Below are 14,158 nucleotides of genomic sequence, written 5' to 3' on the forward strand. Positions count from 1 at the left end.
AATTGCTTGCGTCCCCCGCCCCCCCCCCCCTTTTTAAAGATGGGGAGAACAGTCAGCTAGAACTTTTCTTGTTCTCTAGAAATTCTTTAAGATAATTGCCAGTGTTTCAGAAGCTCTTAAATTATTTCTGCCAGTTCTTTTAGTAACCTTGGATGTGATTCATCTTGCCCTGGATGTTTGAATTCATTTAGAGTAGCCACACATTCCAGTACTACCTCTTTACTTATTCTGTGCTGCATTTCCCCTACTGCAACATCTACTGCATTGTCCCAAAGTTGAGAAATCTTTACCTTTTGGGAGAGCACCGGGGGCCCTTCCACACAGCCATATAACACAGAATATCAAGGCAGAAAATCCCACAATATCTGTTTTGAACTGAATTATCTGAGTCCATACTACCATATATTCCAGTTCAAAGCAGATAATGTGGGATTTTATTCAGCTGTGTGGAAGGGGCCTAAGGCAAAGAAGGTGTAATGAGTAGTTCTGCCTTTTCTCTGCTCCCTCTGTAGCATTTCACCATCATCTCTATGCAGTGGTACTACAATTTCCTTGTTCTTCCTTTTGCTATGGATATAATAACCCCAAAAGCCCTTTTTATTCTTTTTAAGCAAGCCTGGGCTCATTCTGTACTTTGGCTTTTCCAACTTTCTCCCTACAAATGTGGCTATTTGCTTGAATTCTTCTTTGGTGATTTTCCTCTTTTTCCATTTCTTGTACACGATTCTTTTAAATCTTTAGACACCTCCTGTTTTCCTCCTTATTGGAACTGATGTTTGACTTGTCATATGTATTTCTTTTAAAATTACTCTTCCTTATTGATAACACCCACAGAACTCCCTTCTCCCTGCACACATTTTAAAAATCACATCAACTAGGAGGTGTTTGAAATAAGGCCTTATTATATAGTTGAACGGAGTCATCCCAATGATTTTACTACAACACAAAACACAAAAAATAACTGTTCTGGAGAATAACACTTCAAAGCATAAGACTTTGGCCATTGTGGTAAATATGTTAGTTGTTTAGGATGATCAGGTAAATAGAATCTGTTCTCAATTGCTTGTAGGAATTGATTTGTCTAAGGGCCATCAAGGATGTCAATGTTCCTAAGTTCCTACAGGATGATCTCAAGCTTTTTAGTGGTATAATTTCTGACCTGTTTCCCTTGATCAAAGAAGAGCCTATTGACTATGGCATTCTAGAAGAAGCAATTCACAGGTGCTGCCTTAAGGACAATTTGAAGGATGTGGATGGTAAGTCAAAAAAGAAGATACCCACTCTGTACTTTTCAAAAATCATACATTGTGCAAGTTTTTTTTAAAAAACAAAAACAAAATATCATTCACACTATATGACAGTGACTTCTTTGAAAAATATATCTGTCCCTGGAAGACCTTGGAATTTTGTCATTACAGCTGGAGGTTGCAACTCAACCTTCAGTGTGTGAGGAAAGGTCTTGTCAAGTGTCTGGCTGGGAGTCATCTGGGAACTCTGTGTACTTTACCTAGAGCATCATGGAAGAAATGCAGGATATAAACATAGCAATAAAATAACAGTGTCATACAGTGATATACTCAAAATTATATCTAAGTTCAATGGGGCTTACAGCCTTAGTATTTTTTTTAAACCTTTCCTTCTATGGACATCCCTTTTAATTGGATGCAATGATGTACCAGAGCCTTCAAACACTTTCTTATTGGAAAAAGTGCAAAACAAGTCACAGCAGTGAAAGAAGCACCTTATATTTCATAGGAAAAGTAAAAACCGGAAAAAATATTTTTTCTCATATCTGTATCTGGATCCTTTTTATAGTAGCTTTAGGAAGAATATTGATCTCTTGAAAATTTGTGCTGCTGACTATGTGCATATATTTATTTATTTTTCTTTTCTTTATTTTATATCCCACCCTCTCTCCCTCGTTGAGGGACTCAGAGCAGCTGACATACGGCAATGATTCGATACCATTCCACATAAAGCATATCACATTTAAAGTACATATAAGTAAATGCATATAAACATATACAACTAATTTAAATACAGTAATACAAGATAAGATATTAAAACCATCTATAATTAAAATAAAAAGGGCCTCCGTCTTATTGCTGTATTCCACAACCATTGTACTTAACCCAGTCTTCTCCAAAGGCTTCCTTCCAAAGGAAAGTTTTTATTTGTTTTCTAAAGGATAACAGGGAGGGAGGGATTTTGATGTCCTTTGGGAAGGAGTTCTAGAGCTGAGGAGCCACTGTTGAGAAGACCCTCTCTCTCATTCCCACCAGCCACACCTGAGATTGGGGTGGAACTGAGACTAGGGCCTCTCTAGCTGAACTTAGAGTTTGAGCAGGCTCGTATCGGGAGATGTGGTCGGATAGATAGATTGGGCCTGAACCATTCGTATACATAACAGAGAAAATGAGAGAGAGAGAGAGAGAACTGTTATTGTATCTTATGTTAATATAACAACATGATGAACAGTAACATTATTAAAATAATAGGAGGAAGTAATAATTTTAATGATTTAAAAATCAGGTTCTCTAAGGGGTGGGCAATCTGTGGATCCAGGGGTATGGATGGCCCATTGTCTAATTTCAGAAACATCTTTCTAGTGTTCCATTATATCCCCAGGAAGAGTGGTTGCCTCTTCTCTGGCAGTCCATTTGGCCAGTAGAGAGGAAGAAGAAAGAGAAGTGTGGCAGAAAGTCCTGGGTGTGACTCTGCCTTTCACAGACACGCTTCCCTCCACAAAATGTCCTCCCTATGAGCACTCTAGTAATGTTTTGTGGGATCTAAGTGGCATCAGCTAATGCAAATGTTTTCATCGCTAGGTACTGGAAAAAACAAAATAAGCATCAAGCAGACCTCCTTAGAGAGAATTCCAAAACTGGTTTACTATCACAAAAAAGCCCTTTTACATGTGAATTTGTGCACATACTGTATATTCCCATGATTCAAAAATATGTGGTAAGAATCAAAGTACTGAGATACAGTAACCTAGTAGACTAAGTTATCATCTTTCTCTGAAGGTCTAAAGAATAAACTCATCTTTTCTTCTGGGTTGCTGCTTATAGATCATGGATCAGTTACCATCTTTAGTAAGTGCAGAAGTCATTCTACTAACAGTGGATGTTTGAAAACACAGACTTGCAGGCATTATAAATCTTTTTTGCTTTAGGGTTTGTGACAAAATGTATCCAGCTGTATGAAACTACTGTGGTACGGCACGGCCTCATGTTAGTAGGACCTACAGGCTCTGGAAAAACTAAGGTAAGTATTTTGGAAGATATATTGTGACACTGGAAATAGCTAGAGATTTCCCTGAGCTCGAACACCCATAGTATAAGCACTTCCAGTCCTCTTTTGCTTAATCTAATGGGGTTAGAGATTCCTTTTTCTGAGACAGAAAATCCTTTCTTGTAAACCGTAGCAGCATCCTGCATTGGAGAGATTTGCAGTAAGACCAGTGGATTTAGAATGGATACATTGAATTTATGTGTACTGTGAGAGAGTCTCATTAAGGTAGGTGCGGACAACCTTGAGCTTCCACAATTTTAGTAGGATTTCTGCAGTGTGATTTTCCAGATCGTTCATCAGCATTCTGAAAAGTACCAATGTCTTTCACATTTCTGTTTTTCTGCTTCTGCTTTATAATCCTGTTTTTAAAATCATGCCAAACCCTTGAGAAAGGTATTTTGTTACTAATTTATAGTCTTCATTATAAGTGGATTCATGGTGAGTTTGGACTGGCTTTGTTTTCTATCTGAAAATACATGCTAAGATGTTTCATTCTGTCACACTGTTCCTTTAGTGTTATAAAGTTTTAGCTGCGGCAATGACGTCTTTGAAAGGCCGGCCTTCAGTCAGTGGTGGAAATTATGAAGCTGTCAATTATTATATATTAAATCCCAAATCTATTACCATGGGACAGCTGTATGGAGAATTTGACTTATTAACACATGAATGGTAAATTCTAATTTTTCCTTCTTTCTGCTCTTGTCTTTTTCATAGGAATAAGAACATTGTATGAGTTTCAACTGTATAATTCCTTGTGAGTCTTAGTGACAAAATTAAGATACAATGGTATGACCAACCCAAAGTTAAGCACCATGTTTCCTTTCCATATCTATTGGATATTGAAAGTTTAACTTTGGCTGGGCCATGGTCTCTCTTCTGAATGTCAAATATCAGATTTCTGGTTTTTTAGCTTGCATATGTAACATAAACCAGGTAGTCAGCACTGAAATCTACCAAAAACCCAGCTCCTAATACTGATTCGGATGGACTTCATATATGTCTGGTGTCCTCTGTGTCAGTACTTCTCATGCTATGTGATATGATGGACTAGTATTTTTCCCCCCAACATGCCAGGAATGTATGCTATATTTGTGGCATACAATGAGCCCTCTGGATCCAGAGGTTCCACATCCAAGAATTCAATTGGTCATGGTTCGTCATACCCCATATTATGAAATGTCATAAAATAAATGCAGGCAAATATGTCACCATCGTTTAATAACTTCTGCCTTTTAATTTTCTGTGTGAATCAAACAATGTGTTCCATAATTCCATAAATCCATTATAATTATTAAAAATAACTTTAAAAAGGAAGAGCTAGCAAGTAAACATCTGCATTTCACCCTGAAGCTTCATAAATTTGGGCTAAAGAAAGATTTTCCCCTAGCAAATTCTAGTTAATTGCAACAGCTACAGCTTATTTGCAATACAATGTTTGCTGAAAAGAGAGCATATACATGCATCACTGTGTCAGAAAAAATATAATACCCAAAAGACATTGTTCACAAGCATAAAACCATCTGTTCTCTCTGGTTGGGCTTCAGAGGATTCTTATTTTCTTTTGATCTTATAAAAAAGACCTTGCACATCTTCACTGTTTAGATAAAAGCAAGGGGAGATAATTATAATAGCATTACATTGATGGCAGTGATCTACTAAAAGAGATAAAATGTTGGACTACTTCCAATAGCTGTTGGTGCCTTTGCATTTCTGACAATGAATCATCACCTACTATCATGCTTCCTTTCTCATACCAAGGCATGAAATGGGAGAATCCATTCTTTAAAAATCAGATTCTACTCTATAATTGTTATCTAGGTACTGCAAATATTTTAAGATCATTTATATGATGTTGTTATAACATGTGGAACTATTAGATTGATTTCTGTATATCTCCCTCCCCACCTCATAGGACAGATGGGATTCTTCCTGCTCTCATTCGGGTGGGAGCTGTAGCCACAGATAGCAACAAAAAATGGTACATGTTTGATGGTCCAGTTGATGCGGTTTGGATTGAAAATATGAACACTGTGCTAGATGACAACAAGAAGTTGTGTCTTAGTTCTGGAGAAATTATTAAGCTAACAGAGGTATCTTTCTATTTTCCTTTTTCTCCAGGCATTGACACAAGCATACTCACACATACTTTGCACATTCACATGTTTCTTTTTAATATTTGTGATTAAAAGTGCAGGAGGGTATCCTGATATGAGTCATTGTTTTCCCAAAAGCAAAGATTCTTTTCAGATTCAGATGCAACAAGCACCCAAGTAGCTTGAAATTCAAACAATTTTATTGTAAAGCAGGCAAAAGTATTAAAGAAGAGAAATACAAACCTAGGAGGTTAACTTCCCCAATCAGTTGTCAGGAATCCCAGGAACAACAACGATGATTACCCCAGTCTTGGCCAGTGTGCAGCACCTTTCTGGTGTCAGCCTGCATTTTAGGCTGAACTACAAAGTCTCTTATATCATGCAAGTCCAGGGTGCTACCTGATGATCCAAGACAACATCCTAATCAATCACACTTGGTTTTCTCTGATGATGTTCTTGTACCATCTAGAACAGTGATTCTCAACCTGTGGGTTCCCAGATGTTTTGGCCTTCAACTCCCAGAAATCCTAACAGCTAGTAAACTGGGATTTTTGAGAGTTGTAGGCCAAAACACCTGGGGACCCTCAGGTTTAGAACCACTGATCAAGAAGATAAGTCCAAAGCAAGTGGACAACAGCCAGCTTTACTAATTGTTGTATCTTCCTGCATTATATGGCCGTATAATCAAGATCAGTTCTGAACCTAAAACAAAAACAGTCCTTAACAGTGAGTTAACCTTAAGGTCTTTTAGGAGATAGGAATGTATGGAACAATTTGATACTCCTCAATATACAAAGGTCTTTCACAAGTTCCCCCTATAGTAACTTGCTCCACTGACATGCATCATGGCAACCTCTTCTGTGAGAGGTTTTGCACTTTTACAGTTTCTCTCTCTGTGTGTCTCTCTACACACACAAACACACACACTGTATAGTGAACAAAACTATTATGTTTTAAAATATTGCATGATATATTTGTGGTCACAAAGCTAAAAGACTGTACTAAGCAATATAGATAGTCAGGATATAAAAAAAACATGAGCGAGGAATTTTTAAATAATTTTTAAATAATGCATAATTTGTGTTTCTCCAGGAGAGAGTAGACATGTTGGTTAAAATGAAGCAATTCAATTTTAATGGATCATGGCTGAATAAATGTTATTAAAATTGCAATTTGACTATTTCTGTTAGATGTTGCTGGGTTTCACAGTGGTTTTTCTCTTATATTTTGACTTCGTTCCCTAGAGTTGTAGAGGCTAAATTTTAGGAATTTTCCACCTTGTTGTACTCCCAATATAGGAAATTCTTGCATCTTTTGTGAAAATCTGAGAGAAATATCTTAATTTTTGACTCTGGTTCCCAGGCAATGACCATGATGTTTGAAGTACAGGATTTAGCTGTTGCCTCTCCTGCCACTGTTTCTCGGTGTGGCATGGTATATCTTGAACCCAGCATTTTGGGACTAAAGCCTTTCACAGAATGTTGGCTGAAGAAGATTCCAGATATTATGAAGCCATATTCAGAGAAGCTGGATTCTCTTTTCAGCAGATTTCTAGAGGTGAACTATTACCGTATTGCTCCTGTTTTATTCAGTGTGAAATCTTTAACAGAGTCCAGGGTTTAGCCAACCATTTTTCTTCCACAGCTTTATGACAGCAAGTTGGCACAGTTCATCAGATAACACGAGCTTCTTGTGTGCTCTGCAAGAGCTAAACTCTCCTACAATTCCAATGGATTTTATTTGGGATTACAGTCGGAAAGTCTGTTATGAATTCGGTCATATGTCCCTTGAATTCAAGATTAGCAGAATTTCTACACACAGAAGGGTTGAGATTCTTACAGTTTTACATATTCATAAGGGTTATTTTGCCATTTGGCATCTAAAGCTTAAAGTAGATATGTTTCTGACATTTTGTAATGTAAGCCATAAAATCTACATTGTCTAGAAGGAACACTTTCCTCTTCTACAGGAAAGAGGTTCAATGACAATATATACTGCACACAAAAATGCTCATAGCCTATATCCTTTTGCCATGCAAAATGTATTCAATTGAAGGTTTTGTTCCTCTGTGACAAGAGTACGCAACTCCTAACCAACTAAGAACGTCACCCTCACTTCTAGTGCCCTAGTGTTGAAATTTGAGTGGTTTGTATGAAATTTTATTGGTTTTATTGGTTTTAACGGGTTTAGATGCAATGTATTGTTGTTGTTGTTGTTTGCTAATTTGTTATTTTGTTTTATTGCTTATTATTGATGTATGCTATGGGCATCGAATTGTGCCTTGGATGTGTAAGCCGCCCTGAGTCCCCTTCGGGGTGAGAAGGGCGGGGTAAAAGTAAACCAAATAAATAAATAAATAAATAAATTTGATACTATGAAGCCACATTGGTAAAACATGCACATGCACAATTGTCTTTTAAACCAAAGTGCGGGTACAGTGTTCCCTCGTTACTTCGCAGTTCACTTACCATGGACTCACCTTTTTGCGGTTTTATATATATATGTGTGTGTGTGTGTGTGTGTGTGTGTGTAGTGAGGGAACATTGTACGCTGCGCCGGCCTTGCCCTCTTGCCACAGCTTGTGCCCCGTGCCGCCTCCACCGCCACCTCAATCGCGGCAGCAAGAGGCCCCAGAGGCGACCAGGAGGAGGAATGTAAAGAAGGCGAGGGGATGGCTCTTCCTCTTTCCTCACCCTCTGTACCTTCCTATTCCTCCTCATGGCCACCGATGGGGCCTCTTGCTGCTTGGGCCCCGTGACACCTTCACCGCCTCCTCAATTGCAGGCCCCAAGCGGCGGCACGAGGCCCAGGTGGTAATGAGGAGGAAGATGAATGTAGAGAGGGTGAGGAGGGAAGGGGAGCGGGCATCTCTACTTCTCAGTTTTTCACTTATCGCGGGTGGTCCTGGAATGTAACCTCCGCGATAAGTGAGGGAAAGTGCATTTTGTTTTTGAAGGGAAATCACACTTTTGGGAGGCTTCTAGGAATGCAGACTGGTTACTGAGGTTTCAAAAAGGATATACTTATAGCCTCCTCTTCCTCCCCTTCTTTTTCTTAGGAGTGCACAAGGACCTCAAGACTATTCATGGAATACTTCTGTAGTTTGTGATATTTGTGTTCCTCGCATTAATTCTGTGGGGTTGTCTCAAATGTATATGTAGCTCTGAACCTTGCTATATTATATTTATTATTTAGCAATTAATTTAATCCCTGAGACATATTTTAATGCATGAACTTTGTTACCAGATTATGGCCCGTGTTGTGCTGAAGTGCTGTGTTTGAAAACTCCAATATGACTTTATTTTTATATGTGCAGATGGAGGTAGATTGCTGGCGTGAATTGGACTGTGTGTCTGTGTATGTATTCTCATGAGTTTCCCCCTCATGCCAACTGATCAAGACAGGAGTCCAAAGTTCTTTTATCTTGAAAATGTTAATTCCACTACCTCTCAAATCAGTTTACAAAATCTTGTCTGACCTGCTTGTAAAGGTTTTCTCTCTCTCTAGCTGAAACATTTCTACATTCCAAATTTCTCAAATCTCATAACTAGGTATTTAAATTTAGAAATTGTATCAATATCTTGTTGTACTTTAAAGAAAAGAAAAGCTATAAATGCAATTCTCAAATGGGAAGTTATGTGTCTGCTCTCATACAAACTAGGAGGTGAACAAATGAAGAGCCACTCTCTAAATCTGCTGTTTTGACTGCATCAAATTGTGTCTCAAAATGGGAAACAGATAAAAATAAAACTGATTAAATAATAGCTTTGAAGAGCTATTAAATCAAGATATTTATTTCTTTAAATGACGGGCTTGTCATACAGAAAAGTTGCACTGAAATGAATAAAATAACGGAGAAGGTAACAGAAGTGGTAAACCCAATGAAAGTGTGGGGGAATTGCTTAGGGAGAGTAAAAGAGACCGCTAACTGACTTGGCATCTCCTAATTCACTAACTTTCTTAGTGAATTAAAAGAGATGCCATGTTGGGGTCATTTAAACAGTTGGGGGTCATTTAAATAGCAACAAAATCACCAGTAGCTGCTTCAAGCCACAAAGGCAGGCAAGTGCTGAAATGATAACACACAGATCCCTGGGCATTCATGGAACAAACTATTCAATTGGATAGAGGGATTCCTCCAACAAGTGCATATTTCCACCCTGCAAAGGCACAAATGGAGTTCCTGTCTTACTTAAAACTGATCGTGGCAAACACTCCACTGGTTATTCCCATAGGTACAGGGAGATAGCGACAGAGGCAGAAACACTTGCAGACACAGCAGGAACAGCAATTGCAGAGACCTGCCTTGGGAAAAACAGCAGAACAACAGCAACTTAATGTACGTTAGTCATAGGAAGCAGGCATATCTGAAATAGGAAACATAATTAAAGAAATAGTGGATAGAAAATAAGAGAAAGACTTCAAGCTGATAAGGATTTTCCAACAGACAGGTTTTTAAGGTCCACAGATGAACAAAACATATCTGTGTTGCACACTAATATAAACACTAATTTAAAAGTAAATTAAGTCAAAGGAATTTTAATGAAATGAATTCAAACTTAATGGATTTAATGAATTTTGAACAAGTTTTCACAGCAGGGAGCAACAGACTATTTTGTGAGTTCAACACATTTACTTAATTTTTTTTAAATTAATCTTTATTCAGTTTTCCAGTATTAAAAGACAGAGAAAAAACGACTAGACAAGTAGACAAACATAAAGACGTACATAGTGACATACATGACATACCTAGAACATCCAGTACAAGGGGTAAACAGTACCAACACTCAATACACACAAGACGCATAATACGTGCAATGCAATATTGCCCCTACCCCCTAACAATTATCACCATACCGACAATAAGTGTGACGACAGTTTAAAAACGATGACTTCCGACTATATTTCCCTCGGTCTTATTATTTGTGACTCTCGAGTACCCCTAGTCGCCTCTTTGTTTGAGGTTAGAGGTTACTTTGTCAGTTTAGACCCTAAATTCGATTTCTGTGTCCGTGTATTCTCTATCCTTTAAGCCTAGAGCAGATATCTTTACCTTTCTTCCTTTTTCTTTTTCTCATATTCTGTTAAAATGTACCAGTCCGTTTTCTGTATTGGTTTTCCTGAGCTTTTTTTCAGGTAGTATGTTAATGAGTCCATATCTTTTATGTCGTCCAGCTTGGCAAGCCATTGTTCGGATGACGGTATCTCTTCTTGCTTCCAAAATTTAGCAAGGGTGATTCTTGCAGCTGTTATCATGTAGGTGAATATCTTATCCTCATTTCTATTTAAGTTTAAGTATTTTTCCGTGAGGCCCAAAAGAAAGATCTCCGGTTTTAGAGGTATATCTTTTTCTAAGATTTTCTCGATCTCTTCCTTTATCTCTTTCCAGTATTTTGTTACTACCGGGCACGACCACCATTGGTGGAAGTAACTCCCTACTGCTGATTTGCACTTCCAGCAGGTGTTCCTGTATTGTTTGTACATTAGACTTAATTTCTGTGGTGTTAGATACCACCTATGGAATAATTTTAGCCAGCTCTCTTTCAGTGATATGGAGTAGGTGAATTTTAGCTTCTTTTTCCAGACCGTTTGCCATTCATGAAGTTTGATTTCTCTCCCTATGTTCTTGGCCCACAGTACCATGCAGTTTTTTACCTCTTCTGTTTCGGTTTCCCAATCTAAGAGTTGGTTGTAGATTTTGGAAATCCTCTTTTTCTCCAATTTCAATATTTTGTCCCAGGGGGATTCCTTGCTTTCAAATCCTAATTTTTGATCTTTCTTAAAAATTTCTTTTATTTGGTAGTATTGCAACCATGTAATGTTGCCTATTGTTTCTGTCAGTTCCGTCAAGGGTTTCAGATGCCAGGTGTTATTGGTGGTGTCAAGTCTGATGAGTTCCTTGTACGTTGGCCAGTTGCGCCATCCCAAGAGTCTTCTTTGGGTGGCCTCGAGGGGGGAGATCCAAAGTGGGGTTTTTGTATAAAAATATCTTTTATATTTATTCCACACCTTGATTAGAGTTGATCTCACGAAATGGTTCCCAAAATTTTTCTCAATACCTGTTCTACCATGCCACATGTAAGAGTGCCAACCGGCTCTAAGGTTAAATCCTTCTAGTGTTAGAGTTTGTTCATTTTTGAGTAGTGCCCAATCTCTTAGCCATTCCAGCGCACAAGCCTCGAAGTAAGATCTTAGACTAGGTAAACCAAATCCGCCTCTATCCTTTCTATCTATCATTATTTTCTGTTTAATCCTTGGCCTTTTCCCGTTCCAGATGAATTTCCCCAACTCTTTGTTCCAATGATCAAATACCTTGCCGTTCCTTATTATCGGTATGTTCTGGAATAAGTATAATAGTTTAGGGAGAACATTCATCTTAATGAGGGCTATTCTTCCTAATATGGATAGGTTCATGAATCTCCAAGTCACCAGATCTTTTTTTATTTTGGACCATGTGGTCTCGTAGTTATTTTTGAATAGCTGATTATTTTTAGCCGATAACCATATCCCTAGATATTTAATTTTGGTACAGATCTTATATCCCGTTATTCTGCTTAGATCACCTTGCTTGTCCTTTGACATGTTTTTTGTCAAAATCACGGTTTTGTTTTTGTTCAATTTAAAGCCTGATACCTCACCATATTCTTCGATTTTAAGTAGCCATTTCCTTATGTTTTTGATGGGGTCTTCTACTATGCAGATAATGTCGTCCGCAAAGGCTTTTATTTTATAATTCTGTTTCGATATTCTAAGGCCATTAATCTCCCTGTCTTCCCTTATTGATTTTAAGAGGGTTTCTAGAGCCAAAATAAATAATAGTGGGGATAGGGGACAGCCTTGTCTAGTGCCTTTGGAGATGGATATTGTTTCTGTTCTCTGGTTGTTGACTATTAATCTTGCTGATTGTTCGGAGTAGATTGCGTTGATTGCATTTATAAAGTAGAATCCCACATCTAGTTCCTCCAGGAGCCTTTTAAGATATGACCAGTTTAGGTTGTCGAAGGCTTTCTCCGCGTCAAGAGAAAGTCACCCTACTTCTTTCTGGATGTTGAGATCGTAATATTCTATGGAATTAATGATTGTTCGTATGTTGTCTTTGACTCCTCTGTTAGGGAGAAAGCCTGCCTGGTCTGGCCCTATCCATTCACCAAGGAACCTTTTTAATCTTTTTGCCATTACATTGGCATAGATTTTATAATCTGTGTTTAGTAGTGAAATGGGTCTAAAATTAGATGTATCTGATGTATTTGTACTGTCTTTGGCTAAGAGTGTTATCTCGGCTTCATTCCAGGTGTTCGGGATTGTACCTGTTTCTAGTGCTAAATTCATTATTTTTTTTTAAAAGGGGAGTAGTTCTTCCTTCATTGTTTTATAAAATATCGCGGTGAACCCATCAGGGCCGGGGGCCTTGCTTGGGTCAGATTCTCTAATCGCGTCTTCTATTTCTTGCTGTGTTATTTCTTTGTTTAGACCTTCCCTTTGATGTTCCGTTAGCTTTCCCAGTTTTAAGCTTGCGATGTAGCGTGTAATCTTTTCTTCTTCAATGGGTTCTTTTTTGTAAAGGTTGGCGTAATATTTTTTGAATTCTTCCCTAATTTCTTTATCTGTTGTTATGTGGGCTTCTTCTTTCTTAAGCTTGGTTATATAGTGGGATTGTTTTTTTTTCCGGATTTTCCTTGCGAGCCACTTGCCCGGTTTATCTGCGTTCTCGAATTCCTGCTGTTTGATAAATTTGTATTTTTTGGCTAAAGTTTCCAATTCTAGGTGGTGCTTTTTCTTCTTTAGTCTGCTCAGCTCCTTCATTATTTTCCCATTCTTTGGTGATTTTTTCAGTTTCTTTTCATTTTCCTCCAATTGTCTCTCTATCTCTTCCCTTTCCTGATTTCTCTTTTTATTTCTGATGCTGTTTTGTTGAATTAGGTTGCCTCTCATAACTGCTTTGAGAGCGTCCCAGACTGTCTGGGCTGAGACATCTTGTGTATCATTGGAGGCGAAGAATTCCCTAATTAGTCCTTTGTTCTTATTGATATCTTCTTCAGTCTTTAATAGGTTCTCGTTTAGGCGCCACTTTCGCATTGTTGGTTTCTTGTTCAGTTCCAGCAGTATCGGGCAGTGATCGGAGATTTCCCTTGCCAGGATTTTAGTTTTGTGAATTCTGGTGGCTAGAGAGTTGGAGAGCCAAACCATGTCTATTCTTGTCCAGGATTTGTGACGGGCTGAAAAAAAGGTGTAGTCTCTTTTATCTTGATGGAAGTATCTCCATGCGTCCTGGAGGTCGTATTCGTCTTTAAAGTTTAGGAATTTTTTTGGGAGCTGGGTCTTGTCTGTCTTTGTATAGTTTTTGGAGGGTGGGTTTTTGTCAATATTTTTATCTATTATCCCATTGAAATCTCCCATGATTATTAAATTGTCGTAATCACTTTGCTGGATATTTTCTTTTAAATATTCTATGAATTTAGATTTAGGGCCGTTAGGGGCGTATATGTTGCAGATAAGCGTTTTTTCGCCCTGTGTGGTGATCCTAACTGCCACTACCCTCCCTTCTTGATCTTTAAACATCTGCTCCGCCTGAAGTTCCTTTTTAACATAAAGTACTACACCCCTTTTTTTCTTTTCAAACGAGGAATAATATTCTTTACCCAACTTGTTTTGGACCAAATGTGCGACATGTTTGTGTGAAATATGGGACTCTTGCACCGCAATAATGTGGTAGTTACCTTTATTCAAATGGTGAAAGATTCGTTTTCTTTTGTTAGGGGAATTCATTCCGT

At 38.1% G+C, this 14,158-nt stretch overlaps 1 protein-coding gene across 1 annotated transcript in view; it reads left to right on the forward strand.

Moving 5' to 3' along the window:
* DNAH1 (dynein axonemal heavy chain 1) overlaps positions 1 to 14,158 on the forward strand; it is a 185,706-nt gene that overhangs the window by 88,007 nt on the left and 83,541 nt on the right. Inside the window, exons 34-38 of the mRNA XM_060765847.2 lie at positions 1,070 to 1,256; positions 3,176 to 3,267; positions 3,809 to 3,963; positions 5,207 to 5,384; positions 6,750 to 6,944. Coding sequence (XP_060621830.2) covers positions 1,070 to 1,256; positions 3,176 to 3,267; positions 3,809 to 3,963; positions 5,207 to 5,384; positions 6,750 to 6,944 — 807 coding nt within the window. The remainder of the gene's footprint in view (positions 1 to 1,069; positions 1,257 to 3,175; positions 3,268 to 3,808; positions 3,964 to 5,206; positions 5,385 to 6,749; positions 6,945 to 14,158) is intronic.

Source organism: Anolis sagrei, chromosome 2, assembly GCF_037176765.1.
Source record: "Anolis sagrei isolate rAnoSag1 chromosome 2, rAnoSag1.mat, whole genome shotgun sequence".
Lineage (NCBI taxonomy): Eukaryota > Metazoa > Chordata > Lepidosauria > Squamata > Dactyloidae > Anolis > Anolis sagrei.